Genomic DNA, 22,191 nt, shown 5'->3' with positions numbered 1-22,191 from the left:
TCTCTCTCTCTCTCTCTCTCTCTCTCTCTATCTCTCGCCAAGTGCTATGAGACAAAAAATTCACTTTTGGACAAAGTCATGTTCTGACAAATTCGTGTTGCTTATGAATATTACTATTTATGGCTATACAGCATCATTTTTAGAAGATGTGGGCTCTTAAAATATCCATTGAACTCCATATCTGCACTTTATCTCCGCAAGGATGATGATTATTAACCACCTATTTTCTTTTCTCTCCTCAGTCTCCCAGTCCAGTTGCACCAAAAAGGTCCAAATTTGACAAATCACAATCTGCCCCATCTGACAAAGACAGGAAACCTGAATGGCTACAATCATTGTCAAAGTCCACACACAAGGTTTGTACACAGTTTGTCTGTTTTTATTGGGAAAGCGGATTTACAGTTAAGCCGAGGTCAAATGAGTGACATATAATTGTCCTTTTGCAGCATCACATTATCATCTATGTACAGTATATGAATGACCTCTTGTCATTTGGCCAAGCCAAAGATAAGGGTCCTTTGAGTGTGTTTGTCATGGCTGATTTAATGTTCTAGTGGTGGTTTAATGTGATTTCATCCAAGCACGTTGCCGTGTTTGTTGTTCCAGGATCTAAAACAGGTCCAACTGAAACAGAGGCCTTCTGCTTTCCGGCCCTGGTCTCCTAAAACAGCAGAAAAAGAGAAACCAGCTGCCCAGAATGAGGTGGAGAGGTGAGTCATCTGATCGAAGTTATACTTTCATATTATCTGTTAAACTGAAATTGTAGCCAACAAAGTGCTTTAAACGTACCTCTATTGCCCACACAGGTCCTGCTCAAAGAATCAAGAGACTGTGGTGGCCCCTAATCTTGCCCCTACAGCCGATCACAGAGACATCCACGCTCCTGGCAGGGGGCCCGCAGCTGTTTCCAGATCACTGCATGAACTGCATAATGGAGACATACAACCTACAGGAAAATCAGCCCCCTCTACTACCAAAGGAGCTGATGACATGGACACAGACGGAGAGATTGATGTGGATGACTGTGATGATCGTAAGTATTCCCCATCATATAGAGTTTGGAATAACACAGAAAAACAGAAACAAATAACTTTAAAACATTCATTCTATATAAGACACACTTTGTACTGTTCAACTTTTATTACACTGTGAGCCCCACTGGAGAAAAAACACAGTAGAGCTGGTTTATGTCGATTCCTGTGTCAATGCACCACCTGGTGACAAATGGAAATAGTACAAGAGTAATCAAAAGTAGCACATCAAACCCATTTTTATTTTACAGTAGAATATCTCATTCTTTTTTGTTGCAACAGCAGCTGTAGGTCTGAATGCCTCCCTTTTTTGGGTAATACATTAATCTATGAAACTATTAAACACTCTCTATATGGATGTTCATGCTGTGAGTTGCAACCGGAGGTATACCAGAAAGTAATTGGTAGAAGAAATGATATCATATATATATATATATATATATATATATATATATATATATATATATATATATATATATATATATATATATTATTAACTACTACAACTAATTATTAGAGCAGCATGGTGATGGAGGGGTTAGAGCTGCTGCCCCACAGCTATAAGGTCTCCTGTTCCCCAGTTTGAACCCCCCCAATAAGGTGTGAGCGTGAGTGTTAATGGTTGAAATATTGATAAACCGTTCAATCTAAAAGGAATGGCTAACCAAATAAAATGGTTAATGAAATTAATAAACAGTTCTGTATCTGCTGAGAGCCATGATATTTTTGGCTGAAACACCTAACTTTAGTAACAGATAATGGTGGAACAGCTAATACATCAGAGTAACTAACTAACAAAAATGCGGGGAAAAAAAGATACTAAATAGTTAAATTAGTCTGCTTAAAGATAACAGATAAACAACGCCAGAATGATTCATTCTGTCAGTATGATAAATATGGAATTTAATGGATACGTGATTGAATAATCCATTCATCCATTAAATGTCAATAGATTGTTTTACATTTTCAGAACATTACATACATTTTTAGAACTACAATTTATAAAACAAATACAGACTTGATCCAGACTTCAACATTGTGGATTCAATTGTATCAAAACACATACAATTCTATTCTCATAATTAGCAATTTTCTCTGCTAATAGCTTTGTTTTCCTAGTAGCCCACATTAACAATTCTTTGGGAATAAACACATGTGCGGTCTTGCATTTCAATCAGTGGTAAACCTTTCTCTCCCTCAGGTCCAGTGGTAGCTTTCTGTGTGGCTTCTCCTCCATCAGCCTGCACCATTGAGTCTCAGACTGCAACCCCAAAGAGTGTTGTTCGAGGTCACGAGGGACCTGCCTGGCTGTCAGGGCCTATTTGCCCAGAGATGGACATGCTGAGACAAATGTTGTATGCAGGCCTGGACTCCAGGGAAGCCAGGGAAAAACTCCTGCAGGAGATTGTCAGGATGAGAGTTAAACAGGAGGAAAAGCTGGCAGCTGCTGTGCAAGCTAAACACAGCCTTCAGCAGGTATCAGATCCTGTCCTTGTAAAATACTCAAATGACAGTAATTTCATGATGGATAGTAGTGTATTAAACATATATTGATTATCTTTTTACAGGAATTGGAGTTTGTGAGGGTGGCTAAAAAAGGCCGCCTTCGTGAAGCCATCGAAGCCAAGCGCAACCTGCGAAAGGAAATTGAACGCCTTCGTGTGGATTGGGAGAGGAAGATGAGGGATGCGGAGGAGTCTTGTGGGCGGCTGAAGAGGGAGTTGGAGAGGGAGCGACAGCTGCGAATTTGTGACAAAGGCTGTGAGGCTGAGCGTCTCCGGGTCAAGTACTCTACACAGGTAAGATGTCTCCCTGTGATAGATTTTTGACGCTGACCCCTGTTTGTGCATGATTTTTACTGACTGCTTACTATGTTGGGCTTTGTTGTGCAGATTGAAGAGTTGCATGTGCAGCTACAGCAAGCAGAGGCCGATCGTGAGCAGTTGAGGAAGGAACTCCAGCAGGAGAGAGAAGCTCGGCAGAGTCTGGAGAGCGTTGTTAAAGACCTCCAAACCCAACTGGAACTGCGGGGTGAGAGCAGCTCACCTGGAGAACCTAAGGAAGCAAACAGAGACACACAGAAACAGACCATTCAAAACCCCAATGGATCCTAAAGTTACACATTGAAAACTGGAGAAAAAGACTCAAACAAAAGAAATTTGGTTAATTTTGTTGCAGCGCTTGTAAGGGAAGAGACTCAGCAAAATGCAAAGACAGTTGTGTAGAGGAAAAATCTGTCATATATGATATAATATTAATCAATATTATATGGCAATATACTGTATGTATTTTATGAAATGAACTGGATAGTAGCATGATGTCTGAGCATGTTGTAAAGCGTGAAACTCAAAAAGACACTTTCGGTGATGATCACAACTCTCCAGTGACTTCAGAGCCCTCTGTTAGACACCAGACGCTGTCCAAGGACTTTATTTTGGTATAAGCTATTCTAAGATGTATAAATATAGCCACACAACACTACTTGAATATGAAGGGAAGAAACATGCTCTGCCTGGTGAAACATGAGCAGGCGATGAAACTTTTGGTGCCACAAATTATTGATACACTCAAAGGTGTCGTTGCAGACCACTGGAAACAAAAGACACCAGTTTACCACTATTTACTTTTAATATCAGCTTGCTTTTTATACCTGTGTAGAGGATGTACTTCTTAAGAAATATTGCTTGCGCAGCACCGTTATTCCATAGGCAAGAAAAACCATCCATGTACAAACACATACGCATGTATACCACCTTGTCGACCTTTTGTATTCTATAAACCTGAAGTATTGGAGGTTACACGGACTGCCTTCAGGTCCACCACTGTTTAATGCTTATAGATACTCGATGGAAGTGTTACTTTTAATATTAAGCTGCAATTTTTTTGTTTTTTTGTTGTTTGAATATTGTTTTCCAGTAATGTTTTTGCAACCAAACCATGTGATAAATAGTTAATATTCTCGCTCGCACTAGTGCAGATAAGTCTACAGATTCCCTCCTAAAAAGAAAGAAAATAAAAAACTTCAATAGCTGTTATTGTTCAAATGAGGTACTTCTGGTTTTCTATTGAGTATTGTAAAATAATTTATATTCTATGATAATTTGCTGCCTGTCAAAAGAAAATATTCATTTTTAGTCACTGGTTTTAGGGCTCTTACGTAAACAAATGCTGTTTATATGAACAACATTTCTACATATATACAAAATATGAATATATTTTTTTACTTTAACAAAAGGAATTGCACTTTTTAAGGAAAAAGAACCCTGCATTGTGCCCCCCTTACAGTTTTTGAATCAAAAGTTATAATTAACTTTGAATTTAAACATACTTTCCCTCATTAACCTTTTATATAAATACATTAATATTGTATATAAGATATTTGTCATATGTGTGCTTGCTCCAGACTTAAACTGATTATGAATATTATTTTTTGGGCTTACTTGAAACCAAAAAGAGACTATATTTGGATTGCAATACTACAGTTTCTTTATCATATCCCAGAGTGTCATTGCAATCAAAGGGCATTTACCAGAAGCGATTGGACTAGTCGCGAACTTGACCTATCGGTAGGTTTGTAGATTTGCCACACAAACAAAATATATGTGTCCCTTTCGTTGGTTTATTTGAAAGGTCTTTATAATTTTATGATCCATAGATTTTATATTACACCACAGGTCAAAAACTGAAAAATTGAATTTTAATTCTCTGTACCTTTAGCTCCCATGTCAGTAAAAATAGAAGTGACACATGCCGAAGGCCTCAATCTTAGGTGCTCTCGTATATTTCAACAAAAAATAGATTTATATCTTATCATAATACCCTCACTCAGTATTTGTTGGGTACAGTGTAATATCAATATTCACTTTGTTGGCTGATGCTGTTGTAGTTTTGTTTTGGAATCGGGGTTTTACTCGCCTCTTGTTTCAATGTTTTCTTTTTTCCTTCAGAAAACTTGTATAATACCCATTAAAATCTAAATCGATCCTACTGTATTCAGAGGAGTGTTTTCCTTTCATTATAATGGAAACAAAGATGTGTGTGTGTTTGTGGATGAATCTTTAATCATGTGTATCTTGTGATGACATTTTGAGATCTGTTCTAACATGTCTCAACAATAACCCAGATGAAATTTTGCACAGATAGACTGGTGCTCTGAGAATGAAACTTGTTGGCTTTGTTGATCATCTGATCATTTTCTCCAGGGCCACCAGCAAGATGTCTACTTTTAAATAGATTGCTAAGACATTCAGGGTAGATGTCTACTGGAGATGAACCTGATAACTATCACATCATAAGTGTCAACTACTTTTCTTTACAACCTATTTTGACTGTCCACATTTTTTTATATATATTATTGCAAATTAGCATATGTTGTCATGCTAATGTGATATGACAATAATGGTAATCATAGCAAACATTACACCTTCTAAACATCAGAATCTTAACATCTTCACTGTGACATATGGCAGTTTAAAGCAGCACTGCCCCGACCGTATACTGTAGGCAATGCTTCAGAGCAACTTAAATTTTGTTGCTATTCTCACATTTAACATTTAATATTCTAAAATTTTGAATGTAAGGCATCTGTAATGCTTTAGATTACAGATCGCTACTTACATTGAAAGTACAGTGAACTTACTGTGTACTAATTAGTAACAATAGTGTACTTCGATAGTAAGTATGGATACATATTTTTACTTGATAATAAAAGACAAACTTTGGGTATTAACAGGGTAACAAGATGAACCATACCCATAGTGTAAGTATTTTGTAGTTATGGGCTACTTATTAAATAGTACATGATATGTGCGAAATCTTACAGTGTAAATAAAGTATAACTACAAATACAAAAAGGGTAAGAGGCTTCACTTTAACATAAAGTCCTCATTTGTTGTACTTTCAGTTTAACTACTTTGTAACTACAGAACAAATGACGATAAGAGGCTCCACTTTAACTCTATCGCACCTATCATGTAATATTTAATTATTTATCAAAAAGTTGTTCAGAATTCAACTGATTTAAGCGTATTCATGCTTTGAGGCAATAAAAGCATAATTGCTATTTATTTTTTCAAAAATTATTAAAGCTCCACCCCTTTGTTATCTTTAGTTATAAAGTGGGTAAAACAAATGAGGACTGGAATTTTGTTGTTTTGTTGTTTATAGCTATAAGTAACAAGAAATCTGTATCCATAGGTACTGTGGAAGTACACCGTTTTTAATAAGTACATAGTAAGTCAAAGGCTGTAATCTAAAGCGGTACCAAAGCATATATTATGTTTAGAAAATGCAAAACTTAATATATTGTTGTACTTAATTACTAAACTACTGTGACTAAACAGTTAGTCAAAGCAAAGCTGACAACAGGTACTTTTTCCACTGTAATTAAACAGAATGTCTGATGGGAAGAAGGCCTGTAATGTCATAACACCGAACCTTCACAAAAGCGAGAAAGATCAATAAGGCAAGTGTGAAGAGCCTTTAAAGTAAATACAAAAGCTTGAAAAAGCATACAAACTTTTCTGGAGAAAGCTAGAGAAATCCCCTTTTGTGTTATTGCACATAGATGCTTTTTGTACTTCATTTCACACTGTTGCCTCTAGGGGGAAGTCACTACATGTGGTTGAACAGAGGATCCTACAAGATTGTTATTATGCAGGAGTGACTCCGACTTTAAACCCTACCTGTCTAACAGTTTATTAAAATTGCCTTAATAAATAATGATTAGGACTACAAAAAGGGTTAAATTAATATTTAAACTCATCCTATCCCACTTTCTTCCTGAAGAGGCTTACAGGTTGCGTGAAAATCCCTCCATGAAAGCAAGGCTGAAGCCTCACTACAGGATTACTGCATGAGGAAGATTTAGTGACTGACCTCCTTGTACAATAAACAAATAAAGAAGAACCCATGATTGCCACACTGTGGACCACTGGACCCAGGATGAAGAGGAATGAACCCTCAGGAGGGGAATATTTTGCACTTTAACTAAAAAAGGATGGCTTTCTTATTTTTTTAAGCTTCATTAGACAAGTGGTGCTTTAAAGAATTTAATTTTCTGAGGCACACCTCAGAGTGAACTGGAAGGTGGGTTCATGTGGTGTCAGTCGGACAGGAGAGTTAATGTTGAGCCCAAATGTACAGTTCAGGGATGAACATCACCCCGGGGATGGCACCTCTGTCTCCAGGGCTGAGCGGCAGCCCACGTCTGTCCTCTCTGTCACCTAAGAAGACCACTTATCAGTCTGTGGGATCTTTGTCATCAGGAATGTTCTCCCCATCTTTGTCTCATGGGACAAAACAGGCCTTGAGTATCTTGAATTCACCCACCCCGTCCATTATGAGCTCTCCCAAACTTTGGCAGAAAGCATCTATCTCCAGACTTGCAGAGGAGTTTTTCTGGATTGGTGGGAGCATGGTTGCACAGCCTAAATGGAGACTTGGGCAGATAGGTAAGACTTATTGATGAGTCATTTATAAAGTTTCCTTTCAAACACTAGCCACTCGAGTTGTTTACCATTACAGTGCCTATCTACATTGTGTTGCTACCTGAAGAGGGAATTTTAAATCATTTTCCTTAGTAGACAAAAATAGGAGTAACATGATATTTTAAAATGAAAACCTGTGAATTAAAAACGATTCTATTTTCATCCATTGTGCATCTAAAATGTGGAATCTCACACACAACAAAGCAGAGACATGTGTGAGTAGATAATAGACATATGGACAGTAGACAATCCTTTCAGGATTAGCCTGAATGATGTGCCAAGTTGGCGTCACATGTATCTGAGCCTCAGATTACAAACAAAGGTTACCTGTTTCAGCCCACGAAACAATCCCACCACTTCACCATGATGAACAGTGGCCGCAATGGTACAATGAAGCTTTTGCATTTGACAGACTACTTCCATACAAGGAGCATTTTTACTGTTCTAAAGCTGCAAGTGATGTGGAGAAAGAGGAACTTTTTTATAGTAAAACATGTATAGCTGATGTATTTGTCATGAGACAAAAGTTAGTAGTGTGTATTGTTTGCCTCTGCTGCCTTTTAATGATAAAACATATACAGCTACTTTAAATCCCTCTGATGCGGCCTAATCTCATAAACAAGTGCTTGATAGTAAACATTTTCTTGTCTTGGCTACTCCAGAGATTAATTTTACTATTCTCTTTTTGAAAATTATCACAATGTCAAACGTTGCTTACTTGAAATCTGATATTTGAAGTACATTTTGTACTAAATAAGTTATAGAAACAGAGAATGAATGTACGTCCTTTCATGTTTGCACCAAATAAATCACAATTTGATAATCCCAGTAGATTTCTGCCACTTGACTCTTGATAAATTACGTGTTTCTTGTCCTCTCCTATAGTGGAGAGGTGTATGTGCACCATGCAGACTGGCACGGAGATGACCAAACTCAAGGGAAAGAAAAACGGACTTGTCCGACACTTTTACCTGGATGAGCACAAGTCATGCATCCGTTGGCGGCCCTCTAAGAAACATGACAAAGCCAAAAGTGAGTTATCATCACTCTGAAGTTATAGAACTAAATATAAAATATTGTTGTGGTGCATGATTGTGGTTTGCATGTAGCTTTCAAGATCCAAGTATTCAGCAATGATCAAGGTATGAGTGTAACTATTGTAAAATCACGATAACCACTGACAGATCTTAGATTAAGAAAGGAACATATAGGTTGACCCTCTTCCTATCTCTTCTCCAGTGCGGTTTGCATGATAACTTACTGGTGTGTCTGTATCTTTGGACACATCCGTAACTTGCATCTGTTAGTAATGTGAGCAAAATCACATGGCTTTTAACAACCACTTTTTGTGTGGTTTTGGCAACAAAAGCAACATTTGCACATAAACGTTTAGCTTTGTTCTATCAGGTTTAGAGGAGAAGATGCTGATGAGAGTTCACTGAATAGCTCCTCTTTTATGTGTCTGCTATGAAAAAATCACTGATATTGGATTACTGTTTGATAATTATCAATTTTATATAATATCCTAAGAAATTACTAAGAAATGTACACGAGTAGTTCAATGAAAACAGAGACTATAGATAATCACCAGAACCACTAAAACAAACAAATCAAAATGATAAATAGCTCTGAATTATCACCACGACTCTTCTTGATCTTCTGTTTCAGTAACTATTGATTCCATCCATGAAGTCTGTGAGGGGAAAAAGTCTGAGATGTTCAGGCGTTATGCAGACAACTGCTTTGACCCAAACTGCTGCTTCAGTATTTACTATGGAGATCGTGTGAAGTCTCTGGACCTGGTCTCCACCAATGCAGAGGAGGCCCGCACCTGGATTACTGGGCTCAAATACCTAATGGCTGGCATCAGTGACGAAGACAGTTTGGCCCGGAGGCAACGCACCCGTGATCAATATCCTTTATTCATACACATGTTCATTCTCTAAATATCATGTGATGAACTGTTAAAAATCCAGCATGTCATACAGAACAAATGTTTACATAAAGGTGATGGTAAAGAGAAGAATTTGAGAACACACTAATAGAACTTGGTCCTGCAGTCCCCTCCTTAACTGCAGCCATACATGGTTACAACAGACTTTCTCTGAGGCTGACAAAAATGGAGATGGTACACTGAGCATGGGAGAAGTTCACCAGCTGCTCCACAAGCTCAATGTGAATTTACCAAAGGAGAAAGTGAGGCAGATGTTTCAAGTAAGACTTAGTTTCACAAAGGTGTCATATAAGCTGCCATAGACCACTTGTGCATGGCCGTCCATGAATGTTACCTCTGTGTTGCTGTGTGTTTAATAATCTAGTTTTACTAATTCAGTATCTCCTAACAGTGAATATTGCTTCTTTAAAGTTGCTTGGCTAAAAACACAATTTTATTATGCTACATGATTCAACTGGTGACTTAACTGATGTCTCTTTAACCAAACAAGATTAACCCAAGATTAATCGTGATAACCCTGTGAAGTTACAGGTGTGCTCTTTGCTAAATAGAATTATCATCGTACTGGCATGCGTACAATGACAATGCTGGTGTCACAGAGACTCAAAGTACAGATACTCTAAGACTAATTTGACTGTCATTAGTCAAAGCAAACAAAATGTTTATTTGGACCTGATGATACATTCAGGACTGTATGTGTCCAAAATCTCATCGTAATCCATTTAATAGTTTTGAGATATTTCAGGGTGCACTCAAAAATCACGCTAACAATGTCACTTAAAGGGTCCCACCACACTGAGAGCATAAGCAGGGACAGAATAATTCTGGACAGGACAATGATTTCTTAATGCAAGGATATTTTGGCCACTAACCCTTCTTGTGGGTTTAAACTGGCAACAGTAAGAAACCAGGGTGAAAAGCAAATTAAGGTTTTAAGGTTAAGGAAAATGTTAAAAGTGGCCTACTGTAAGAGGCCTACCCTCTGTGTGATCTTTACATATATACATAATATTCATTAGTGAAGCAGTAAGCTATCGGACAAATATGTAATGTATGTACAATATCTCGGCACATTGCAGGAAAGTGCCAAATGAAGGCCATATGGCCACCGCCGAACAGATGGCTTCAGTTGCACTGTAATATTGCTTTGGTCCAAGTACTGTACTTACTGTCATTACCTCCTGATGATGACAGTCTCTGTGACTCCATGTTTGATGGTATTAGAGACACAGTATATCCTTCAGATGGTTATCTCAAATCTCCCATATTGAGAGTTATTTTTGGCTCATAAAATAATTTTGTCCCTGTCTCTAGGAAGCAGACACGGATGAGCACCAGGGCTCTCTGGGCTTCGAAGAGTTCTGTTCCTTCTATAAGATGATTTCCACACGCAGAGATCTCTACCTGATAATGATCTCGTACAGCAATCAGAAAGAAGTCATGGATCTTCATGACATTGCACGCTTTCTGGAAAATGAGCAGAAGGTACAAGAAAACACTGGAATTCTGGATCAGAAGACTTTTGTGTGTTTCAGTGTTGTAGTCAAGACCACCTTAACCAAGACCTTAGTTTATATTGAGACCAAGACCAAGAACAAGAGAGGGCAAGACCAAGACCAGATACACAGCAAATACTACACAAATAAGTGGAATTTGCAGGAATCCATGACAAAAGTAAAAACATTAGTGATATTTGTGTGAATTTTCGAAATGCAGCTAAAATGCACTGTAACCTTTACATGTGAATTTAATTTTACCTTCTCTAAACTTTTGACTGCACACGTCCAACTGTTCAGTGTTATAGTATTTATTGCATAAAAATGCTGTTCTCTAACAAGGTGAAAAACCACAAAAATCATAAGGTGATTCATGGATCATGTCTGATCCATACAGCCATCCAACAGCACTATGCTGTTGAAATTGGTTTTGTCCAGTTTTTTGGGAATAGCCTCTCAGCTTCTTTACATTTGTCTTTACATTACATCTGTATTGCAAATTCACTGTTTGTTTTCAGAGCAATGTTTAAAGGCTTGATTTACAATTTATGTAAAATATTTCAGAAAATCCCAATCCTAATAAAATGTTATCCACAGTGCAGGGTTTAACCACTCCTAAAGATCATAATGCTCCTGATGCTGTTTTATTTACAGATGCGAGGCTTGACTAGAGAGCATCTAGTTGACATAGTGGCCAAGTTTGAGCCATGTCCCAAGAACCTCCAGCGTATGGTACTGGGTATTGATGGTATGTGGAATTTGTTCATAACAATTTTTGTAACAATGCTTGTGGCTGATGAGAAACATCAGTACCATTACAAGTCACTTGAACCAGATATGACAGCAACATAGAAATGAAACTCCCGGTCTGAAATTTTCTTTTTTCAGGTTTTACCAACTACATGCGAAGTCCTGCAGGAGATATATTTAACCCCGAGCACAACCAGGTGAACCAGGACATGTCACAGCCTCTGTGTAACTACTTCATTGCCACTTCACACAACACCTATCTGACAGGAGACCAGTTGCTATCTCAGTCTAGAGTTGAAATGTACGCTTATGTTCTACAGGCTGGCTGTCGCTGTGTGGAAGGTAATAGTTTGCAAAACCAGAATTTCAGCTTGCTGCACTGTTATTATTTGGCAGTACAGACAACTTGACCAATTGTGTTTTGTTTCTTCTGTAATAGTGGACTGCTGGGATGGGCCAGATGGAGAACCTATTATCCACCACGGTTACACATTGACATCCAAAATTCTCTTCAAAGACGTTATTGAGACAATTAACAAATATGCCTTTTCAAAATCACAGTAAGTATATCTGGGTTCTGGTAGTGGAGTAGTTGGTCAAATTATTGGCTTTATTATATGACTTTATTATATTATATTATTTGGCTTTACACCATGTTGGTTTGGTAGCTCAGATGTAGGTTCATCCCCCACAGGTACCCCGTGATATTGTCCATAGAAAACCACTGCAGTGTGCCTCAGCAGAAGAAGATGGCTGAGTATCTGAAAGAGGTGCTACAGGACAAACTGGATCTGTCCCATGTGAATGTGCATGAATGCAAGAAGCTGCCTTCCCCTGAGACCCTGAAAGGGAAAGTTTTAGTCAAGGTAAAACTGTCTTTACCATAACATGCAGTGGGATGCAGCATTAAACAGTGAAGAAAGTGTTATTCATAAACAGTACACAAAACACATCATAAGCGGACATGTTTTGCAGGGGAAAAAGCTGCCAGCAACCCTTGGTCCCGATGCAGAGGAGGGTGATGTGTCAGATGAAGACACTGGAGAAGAAGAAGAGGATGAAGATGATGATGATAACACAAAGGCAAATTAAACCCTAAAAAAACTGATAGACTGAAAAATAGATAGAGTGCTACAGTATATAGAGACACTATAAATCAATAGATGCCCATAATCATGACACATGTCTACAATTTTAGGATGGAAATTCTGCTACTTTTGCCAATCAACCCAAAAAGAAGAGGCGATTTGGCAGATCAATCATAAGGAGCTTCAAACGAAAGGTTAGACAGGTCAAACTACTTAAACCTTTTTCCTCCCTTTTCTTTTTTTCACCTCACTGCCTCTAATGAAACTACAAATGCTACCCTTTTTTCAGAGGAAAAAGAAATTCCAAGGAATAAGTAAGGCAATGTCTGATGGAGAATCGGACTACAGCAGCAGCAGGGACAGAACACAAATTGTTTACCATCCCAAGTAAGGCTATTAGTCGCCAAATTAAAAATGTTTTAGCTTTTTTTTTTTAGCTTTAAGCATGTTTTTCATTATTGGTTACCTTGGCATGTCTGTAATTGTCTCTTGAGGAAGCGGAAAACAATGAGGTTGTCACGAGCTCTGTCTGACCTGGTCAAATATACCAAATCTGTCCGTGTGCATGATATAGAAACACAAGGTAAATTTTTGAAACAGTAAGCTCAAGGTCCAGCTTTACATTTTTGCATTTATTTGCTGCAAATATTACTATAACAGTTTATTGTAAGTTTTTTCTGTCTGTCAGCATTTTCAAACAGTTGGCAGGTATCGTCCCTCAATGAGACGGTTATGAACCAGATTTTACAGCTGAAGCCTGGGGAGTTGGTACGTTTAAACCAACGCCAGCTGTTAAGAGTCTACCCGTCAAACTTCAGAGTGGACTCAAGCAACTTTAACCCACAACCATACTGGAATGCAGGATGTCATATGGGTAAGATTGTCAGAACTAATGCTACAATTCTGCATGATCTTGGAAAACAGTATTAGTGGATCTATTTGGTGTTTGGTGTATAACCTACTGTGTGTGTTAAATTTCTTTTAGTGGCAATGAATTATCAGACAGAGGGACGCATGCTTGAACTGAACCAAGCCAAGTTTTCCAGTAACGGGAACTGTGGATATATTCTGAAACCTAAATGCTTGTGTAAAGGTACACAGTTTGTGCAGAGTGAATGACAATTGTCTCATTGTAAGGTGGTACAGTAATAACTTTTTTTTTTCTCAGGTGCCTTCAATCCCATGTTGGAGGATCCTTTACCAGGACACAAAAAGATTCAGTTAGTGCTAAAGATCATCAGTGGACAGCAGCTTCCCAAACCCAGAGACTCTGTGTTCGGGGACAGAGGAGAAGTAAAATGAAAATATACCAGACATAAAACCCGTGGAAACATTATTAAGTCACTTTAAAAACAATGTTATCACTAAAATTCTGTTTTTCCACTTTTCCACCAGATTATTGACCCCTTTGTTGAGGTTGAGATTATTGGTCTCTCTGTTGATTGTTCCAAGCAGCAGACCACGGTGGTGGATGACAATGGTGTCTGTGCAAACTCCATGTTGCAATTCAAATTATGTCATACTAGATTGATTTTTGTGTCTTTCATTTTGTGCAATTTCCCTTTTACTGACATTAAGGTTTCAACCCAATGTGGGAGGAGACCCTCGTCTTCAATATTCAAATGCCACAGATTACCTTGGTGCGTTTCCAGGTGTGGGATCGCAATCCAATCGGACGAGATTTTATCGGACAGAGGACTGTAGCTTTCCGGAGTATGATGCCTGGTATATATGTATTAAGATATCTGTATATTATGCATACTCCAAATTGTAATTGCCTATAGTTCATACTGAACGCCATTAAGGATAATTAAAGGAACAGCTCAACCATTTGGGAAATATGCATACAGTATAAACTTTTGTTTATATGTGAGATGATTGATACTGCAATACTATGTTATTTCAGTAAGTCTTCAATGAGCAGAATGGCAGTGTTTCCTTTTGAAAGAGCTAACTAGCCTGGTTTCTGAAACCATAACATATAATTTTGACACTTTGATTTTCTTGTAGAGCAACAAAAAATTAGCAATGTAACAACAAGCGAACAAATGAGACATAACATTATGCAAGAATGAAAATACTGACTGAAATGTACTACAATTCCTTAATATTAATAAAACTTTACATATTGTTTTATGGAAAAATTGTAGGTTATCGGCATGTGTACCTGGAGGGGATGGCAGAGTCCTCCATCTTTGTTCATGTTTCAATCAATGACCTAACAGGAAAGGTAAGAAAACATATATTCACCACTTTATTGAAACGCACAATCTCAAAACCTTTGGTAACCTTTAGTTTGTAAAACAGATCAAACCAACAAATGCAGTGCAAGCGGCCAGAAAACATATTAAAAAAGCAGCTCAGAAGCACATGAAAAGTCATCAAAGGCAGTCTTCCCTAGACTTCTCTGTCCAGTCCTCAGAAGATGGACGTCCTCTGTATTTTCGCAAGGACCTGGATACCATGTCTCAAGACAGCAGGAATGGGGAAATTTCTCCTCTGGTACAAGGGCCAGCAGCCAAGGCTGCCATTCACAAAGGCGCCATGAGTGAGCCAGTAAGGCGAGCCCACAGAGTTAAAATTCATGAACCACCAGAGACAAAGAGAGGCATCTTCAGCCGGATGTCTTCAACTGACTCCCACCACATGAGGGCTGCTCCCTGTGTGACAGCAGACAGCTTTGACCTTGAGACTTCTTGCCAGGCTTCTTGTTCAATGAACCAAAATACAATACAAGAAGAACTGGAGAATCAACCTAATGAACTAGAAAAGTCAAACTGGGGTGAGCAGGAGGTAGCTGAGACATTTAAACCAGAGCAGCCTGAACTATCAAAGGAGTCACCTGCAGAACCAGAGCCATATAGAGGAACTGAACCACAGCAACCACAACAGATTCACATTCACTCCGATTCACTCCCTCACCCAGAGCCTGAAACCATGTATCCTTCACTTATCCCTCCACCTTCACCTGCTAGGGTAAGACGGACCTTAGAAGCTCCTGCAACCCCTCGACCATCCACCCCATTACGAACAAAGGCCCGCTCACGCAGTTGCCCTCCAAAACAGGCTGCTGCTCAGATACTAATGGAGAATCGAGAGCTGGCTTTTCACTGGCAGACACAGCGAATACAAAACTGTGGCAGCTATCAGCTGAAACCTATCCACAGTGATCTGAGCCTGTCAAACACCACAAGCAGCAGTGAAAGCAGCACTGACAGCCAGGAGTTTGTGCCCTCCTTTGTGCCAGTCAGTGCAGAGCAACATGTGGGTACCTTACAAAGGGAGATGAAGGCCCTTTTTGACCATAAAATGAGGGAGATCCGCTGTAAATCACCTCTTTTTCTAGATGGTAAGTCATGGCTGATTTGTGATTCAAATTTGCAAAATATAAATGTACAATACCTGTATTAAATCCTGTTTTGATATTTGTGTGTTTCATAGATGCAACTTGAGCCTTTTAAAAGACAAACAAGAACCAAAACTAAATGGAAGTATGGACAAAAGGGTCGCAAAGTAGTTTGGATTGTCTTTCTTGATCAGTGGGATGACATCAAGGAGAATCACACAGTTAGACTGTTTTATTATTTTAGGCCTGCTATAATGTTTACAAACCACACTGTTTTTTTCATGCTACTGGAATGTTTACAGACAACACAGTTTTTATGCAAGAAATAGTTTAAAAAGACATTGCTGATATCATGTGATGTCATTGCCAACTGTACAAAAAAGCATGATGTAGAGTCATAAAAATGTTACAGCAAGTTATTTAAAATTAGTTAAATTTGTCTAAACAAATGTAATTTTAACAGTTATTTTGTAATATTTAATCTATAATGATTGCTTTTTTCATTAAAACAGTAGCATTTGTACTTAATAATCAATAAACTGAATATTTGTGATAAAATGTGAGGTTTTTTGGAATAGTTTTTTTTACACGTGCTGTAACTACATTTAAAACCTACAGTTAATTATTGTCAACCAAAATGTAACCACTAGGAAGATTACAGTGTTGCATAAAAAAAAATGTATTTCAAGGACATTTTTATGCTTTTTCTTTATCTTTGTCTACATTTTCCTGGGTTCTGTTTGCATTACTGGTTCTCAAGCGCAGATTCAGTTCTCCAGCCAGCACAGTGCAGCAGGATTTCTGTGGGAAAAACAAATCAGTTTTATGTTTTATTCTACACATGGTTGTGTGAATGGACAAGCAGGACTGAGTCAATCTGTTTTTTTACAGCTGAGATAAAAATCAACTGGTAATTGACAGGGTTGTTTAAATGATTTTTAAAACAAAAATACACAGTGTAAAGCCAAAAACAAGACTGTTTTGGTCACTTAAACACTTTTGAATGTGATTTCTAAATGTATTCGGACAAACCTTCTGCTCTGCTGCACTTCTGCGACTCTTGGAGGTGAGCTCTAAGACAGCCAGCAGTGTTCCCAGGCCCAGACCCAGAGCAAGAACCAGAAACATCCCCTTGAGGCTGTGTGGCTGCACAGCTGAAGACTTGGCTTTGTCTGCTATGCAGCTACTGGCCCACCACTTGCTTTGCAGGTAGGTCAGTTCTCCAGCCTCGTTCAGTTGTAGGATTGACACACTGAGGTTTTTTATGATGGGTGAGCCTTAAGTAAATTAAACGATTTGACATGATGTTAATTTCTACCACTTAATTGTTTTGCCTATTTTATTACCCATCACATTGTTTAATGAAGCTTTAAAATGAGCAGCCTCACCAAGAGCAGCAGCAATGCTGTATCCCCTCATGCCAATGACTTCATGAGCCCTGACCAGTTCACAGTGACGTGCCACAGCCAGGTCCAGAGAGACAGACTCTCCAATAAAGGCAAAATTGCCTTCTTTTGCTCGCCGGACCCCTTCGTCCATAGATGACACAAAGCTTTTAGATCTCTCCATGTGTTCGTAGATCCTGCGGTACAGGGGATTGTTTGAATTCTGGATGAAGGATAGATGAAGAATAATTAGATGGAACTGAAACTGCAATAAAATAAATGGTCAGATGAAAGATCAAAATCATCATACTTACCTTAAAGAAAGCCAGTGTCGAAGAACCAGACAGACAGCCATACTTAATTATGTCCTGATTGGCCAAGTCCTCAAAGCCTTTCACCATCAGGTGAGTGGACTCAGAGCTCTTGGAGGAGCCAAGGTTAGAGAAATAACAAGCTAAGAGGATAACCGTGAATAACCACCAGCTGCAGCAGATAACACGTCCTGAAAGGGCTTTGGGATGAGGACCAGCTCCTGACAAAAACCAAACAAACAAACAAAAAAAAAACAGCCATCAGAGAAATAAAAAAGGGAAAAAATACAAATTTGTTGTACAGAGAATGTCCTCTTTAATTTGTTTTATTGTGGTGTCAAAACTGAGTTAGGTTTGGCTGTTTACCTTGAAGCGTCAGAGCTCCAGCTGTGTACCACAAGCTGTGGAGGAGGCTGAATCTGTTATGCTCACTCTGAGGCTGACTCCACTCACATGGACTGAGTCTGCATTTGCATAAAAATATCAATGATTTATTTGACGCTGCTCAACTGATGGAAAAAATATGCAAAAATCTAAACAGAAATTCACCTTTAAACCCACACAACCAATTTGTAAACATTAATAAATAAAAATTTAAAACAACCATAAGTAAAAAACTTGCATCACCAACCAACCTTGCAACTACAAAGATGCAAGCAGCAGTCCCCAGGTAGGCAATGAGTATGCCGACCCAGGTCTCAGCTGTGAAGGGCGTTAGAAAATCAAAGAAGCCTGTTTCCTCGGAGATGTCCTTCCTCAGCAGGATGCTGATTCCTGTCTGCATAAATGGTTTTGTCATCCCTACCACTTTCTCTCGAGCAGCAGTGAGAGTCAATGGAGCAATCGCCAGGTCTGCCTCCTGCGTGGATCACACAAATATATCAGACATGTGAGAGATTTGTTATATGTTGAACATTCTTCTAGAAGCTTTATATTCACACTACATATTGGTCTTTTTTGAGCTGAGAAAGTCTTTTGCAGGGTAGTTTGCTGCACTCTAAACTCTCCATTGTTTTTTTTAGTACTCACCCCCCTCATCACCTCTCCAATCATTCCATTCCAGTTGCCGTTATCATCCTGTCTGCCGTACGCACCATCCTTCACTAGCTGTACTCTGTACTTGAAGCCCACTTTCTTGGCTAGTTCAGACAACAGGTCCATGCAAAAACCCTCCAGTTGTGTGCCTTTGGAAATTGTATATGGTTCTTGCTAAATGTGAGGGAAAAAAAGTTTAAATAATAAGCAATGTTTTATGTTTGCAGTTTAAAATAGGTTTGAAAGCAACAAATTATTTACCTTTATGGTTGTGATTCTCAGTTCAGGTTGCACTGATGTTAAGAGGGAGAGAAGTAATGCACGTGTCAGCATGAAAAATACACCGTACAATAAAAAGTTAGGATTAAATGAGTGAAAATTTCTTGGATTAGGGGTCCCAAGTTCACATTAGTTAATTTTAAGCTGACAGTGTCAGTCACCCTATTAATGACCAATCTCATCAACTGTGGGTAGACTATTACACTTTGTAAAAACATTTACAACTTTCAGTACAGCATCACTGTGCCTCTAATATATTACAATATCAAACATAGCAGATAGCATACCTGTACATTCTTAGTCTAGCTGATGGTTGATTTTGGCTGTTATTGCCTAGTTCTCATACTTTTTTTTATGCTTTAAACTGTCATATATAACAAGGATCATGTAAATATTATCTAGGTATTTTACTGTATGTTATGATAAAAATGTTCAAAAACACACGGCTTTGGCCAAATCGCAACTAAACAATACCTGTGAGTTGTTTTTATTCAAACATCATTGGATCACTGGGTCAAGGAAATTGTCTAATGGTACTGGTTAAATTTAACCTATTTTTGTATAGGTGCTACATTGACCAAACACTGGGTCAAATATAATTAAGGAATTTTACAAAGTGAAAAAACAAACATAAACTAATGACAGGCAATTAGCACTAATGTTCAATTCATGTGCCATTCATACTGTGCATGAAAACTGAGAAGTTAGAAAGGTACAAGGAGGCACAATCTGTCATGCAATTGGGCTCCATGTTTACTTTTTACTCACAGATGTTTTTCAGAGCCCAAATTTTGTAGACATAAAGATATCTTTGTGCAATGGTCATCTTTAGACTTAAATCTGACATGCGGAGATCTCTGAGGTGAATTTTGGGACACATGTGTATTGAACATGAAGTGGTTTCCGGTACCCTACAGATCTGGCCACTATCCTCTCCTGCTTGAAAACTGTTTGCACATCATAGGCTATTTAGAGCAGCATGTTAATTCAAAGAGTCTCAGTGCCATGGCACTGTTTGATCGGAGGGTAGTCAAAGAGTATCAAAAGACTCAATTCAGGCCAAGGCCTCGGGGATCCATCGCCACAGGGTGATCCTGACAACCATCAGATCCTCCTTTTCATAAGATGACACGTATACAAGCTTGTCAAGCCCCTGTCACTTTTTGGGCACTCTGAAACACAGGGTCTTTGTTTGGTCTATAGAGTTGATTTATTACCCTTTTTTTGGTCAGAACGTCAACAGACTTGCTTTCTTTTCTGTTTTTCTACAAGAGTTGGAAAGGATGTGACACTACACTTTGATATTCAGCCGAGCTGACAGTTTATGTATTTATGTCTTGTCAACTCTGAGAAAAGTCTACAAATTCCAGCAGTGAAAACATGAAAAAAAGAAAGCTGTCACCACACTGAATTAGAAATGCAGTGACCAGGTCAAACTTTAAAATATCAGTATCCAGAAAAAGCATCTTATTTAGATTTTTTAAATATTCTCAATCAGTCTAGATTTTACATTAATGCTCACTTGACCGCTTGTGTGAGGCAAAAAATGGTCAGTGATTCCTAACACACCTTTTTAAATCTGTAATATTTATCTAGTAGGTTTGCATGTCTTTTTAGACAAACATAAAGCTGAAATAAATTAAAGTTACTTACCTGCATTACAAATTCCTATGTCCACAAAAAATCCAAAAGACAATAACAATAAGCCGCACAGCCCCCTCTCTTGGTTGATTTGCATTCTAAGAGGATCATTATGAACAGGTAATTAGTAGTTAGTGGTGCATCTGGTGGATCATAGATCAGTTTAAAGATAAACTAAGACAAATTTATGTTAAGATTCTTCATTCAAATGCAAATATGTGAATCAAGTCATCACATTAAATAACAGTTAAAGGAATATAATGGATGTTGTTGCTACCTGACCTGAGAGTCCAAGATGTGACCACTGGTTTGGCTCGTCAGACTTCAGACTGACTCCAATGCTTGACTGTAATGCAGGGCAATCTGAAGGACTTCAAACATGTTAAGACAGCCAACTACGTTTTGGGGGGTGGAGAAAGTGAAAGACATTTAAAAGGGTGGGGAGAAGCAGCATACTGTACAAACAAGCTTAGTGCAACCATGAAATGTGATTTATATAAAATAATGCCTGAAGAATTTTGCAGTAATAAATGATGGTATGGTATGGTAGGATGGTATTATAGTCAAGCTTATGTGTCTGAGCTTCTGTGATTGCAGTGGATGCAGAAAAGAATCACCCTCTTTGAAAATTACACCTTTATCTTTTACAAGTTTACATTGAACCATGATTGATTTAAAAAATAAATGACATAAAATGTAAAAAAAAGACTTTCATGTCAAAGTGGAATGTCAAATTGATCTTAATAAACTTAGTGATTGGTTAGTGCTGGCACCTCAAAGCTAGAAGGTTGCAGGTTTTCTCCCTCGCTCCTCACTATGTGTGGAGTTTGCATGTTTCCCTCCCGCTTGTGTTGGTTTCCTCCAATCAAAATTCATGCAATCGGAGGCTCGAAATTGCCTGTCTTGTTTGTCTGTGTATGTTTCTCTGTGTTGGCCCTGAAACAGACTGGAGACCTGTGGCCTTATGATGGCTGGGATAGGCTCCAGCCCCCCTGCATTCCAAACAGGATAAGTGGGTACAGATAATGGATGGATGGATGGAGGTGACTGGCTTTCAAAGTTACACAATTAGTTAAATGTAGATCACCTGAGTGCACTGAATGTGCTTAAAGGTTTAAAGGTAGTACAAATACCACAATATCTGAAAGGTCCCGTTATTGGTAAATTATTATCCTGGCCAAAATATACAACATGAAACTAGAACACATCATTAAATATTTCTTAGAGTACATTAAATACATTTAAAAGAAATAGAAGGAACACAGCATGAGCATAAATGTGCCCAGAGCCAGCTGTTTTCAAAAAGTGAGTGACTGTGCAAGAAAAAGGCCAGCAAAACACCTGACTCCTCTGAAGGAATTAAAAGTGTCAACAACGGAAATTACAG

The 22,191-nt window shown here is 38.4% G+C and overlaps 3 protein-coding genes across 6 annotated transcripts in view; 2 read left to right on the top strand and 1 right to left on the bottom strand.

Annotated features, from left to right (window-relative positions):
• The window catches only part of skib (v-ski avian sarcoma viral oncogene homolog b), a 30,274-nt gene extending 25,260 nt beyond the window's left edge, over window positions 1-5,014 (top strand). For both annotated transcript variants that reach the window (XM_067505682.1, XM_067505681.1), the window contains 6 exons: window positions 243-356; window positions 607-710; window positions 807-1,033; window positions 2,233-2,507; window positions 2,600-2,830; window positions 2,924-5,014. In XM_067505682.1, coding sequence (XP_067361783.1) covers window positions 243-356; window positions 607-710; window positions 807-1,033; window positions 2,233-2,507; window positions 2,600-2,830; window positions 2,924-3,145 — 1,173 coding nt within the window. In that variant the 3' untranslated portion in view covers window positions 3,146-5,014. The remainder of the gene's footprint in view (window positions 1-242; window positions 357-606; window positions 711-806; window positions 1,034-2,232; window positions 2,508-2,599; window positions 2,831-2,923) is intronic.
• Window positions 5,015-6,425: 1,411 nt separating this feature from the next.
• Window positions 6,426-16,383, top strand: plch2b (phospholipase C, eta 2b). Its single transcript, XM_067504252.1, is given in 22 exon segments — window positions 6,426-6,447; window positions 7,139-7,483; window positions 8,405-8,551; window positions 9,188-9,431; window positions 9,604-9,733; window positions 10,788-10,958; window positions 11,624-11,717; window positions 11,858-12,061; window positions 12,159-12,279; window positions 12,414-12,585; window positions 12,695-12,802; window positions 12,918-13,001; window positions 13,097-13,194; window positions 13,302-13,390; window positions 13,496-13,681; window positions 13,793-13,900; window positions 13,976-14,100; window positions 14,203-14,287; window positions 14,386-14,532; window positions 14,958-15,037; window positions 15,115-16,156; window positions 16,249-16,383. Coding segments are annotated over 22 exon segments (3,813 nt in total). The 3' UTR covers window positions 16,260-16,383.
• Window positions 16,371-21,220, bottom strand: si:dkey-183j2.10 (probable glutamate receptor). Of its 3 annotated transcripts, none has more exons than XM_067505691.1 (10): window positions 21,082-21,220; window positions 20,817-20,902; window positions 19,146-19,177; window positions 18,879-19,058; window positions 18,485-18,708; window positions 18,216-18,313; window positions 17,853-18,070; window positions 17,542-17,761; window positions 17,186-17,430; window positions 16,371-16,954 (listed from the first exon to the last, which is right to left on the bottom strand). In XM_067505691.1, the coding sequence occupies exons 2-10, from the start codon at window positions 20,899-20,901 to the stop codon at window positions 16,850-16,852; spliced, it is 1,407 nt and encodes a 468-aa protein (XP_067361792.1). In that variant the 5' UTR covers window position 20,902; window positions 21,082-21,220; the 3' UTR covers window positions 16,371-16,849. The 3 variants fall into 3 exon arrangements, with proteins under 3 accessions (XP_067361792.1, XP_067361791.1, XP_067361793.1); XM_067505690.1 differs by having other exon boundaries at window positions 21,087-21,214; XM_067505692.1 differs by having other exon boundaries at window positions 20,817-20,904; window positions 21,091-21,174.
• Between the last annotated feature and the right edge of the window lie 971 nt (window positions 21,221-22,191).

This window comes from Channa argus, chromosome 5 (genome assembly GCF_033026475.1).
Source record: "Channa argus isolate prfri chromosome 5, Channa argus male v1.0, whole genome shotgun sequence".
NCBI lineage: Eukaryota > Metazoa > Chordata > Actinopteri > Anabantiformes > Channidae > Channa > Channa argus.
Note: the sequence above shows the minus strand (reverse complement) of the source record. Positions and strands in the feature narration are given on the sequence as shown.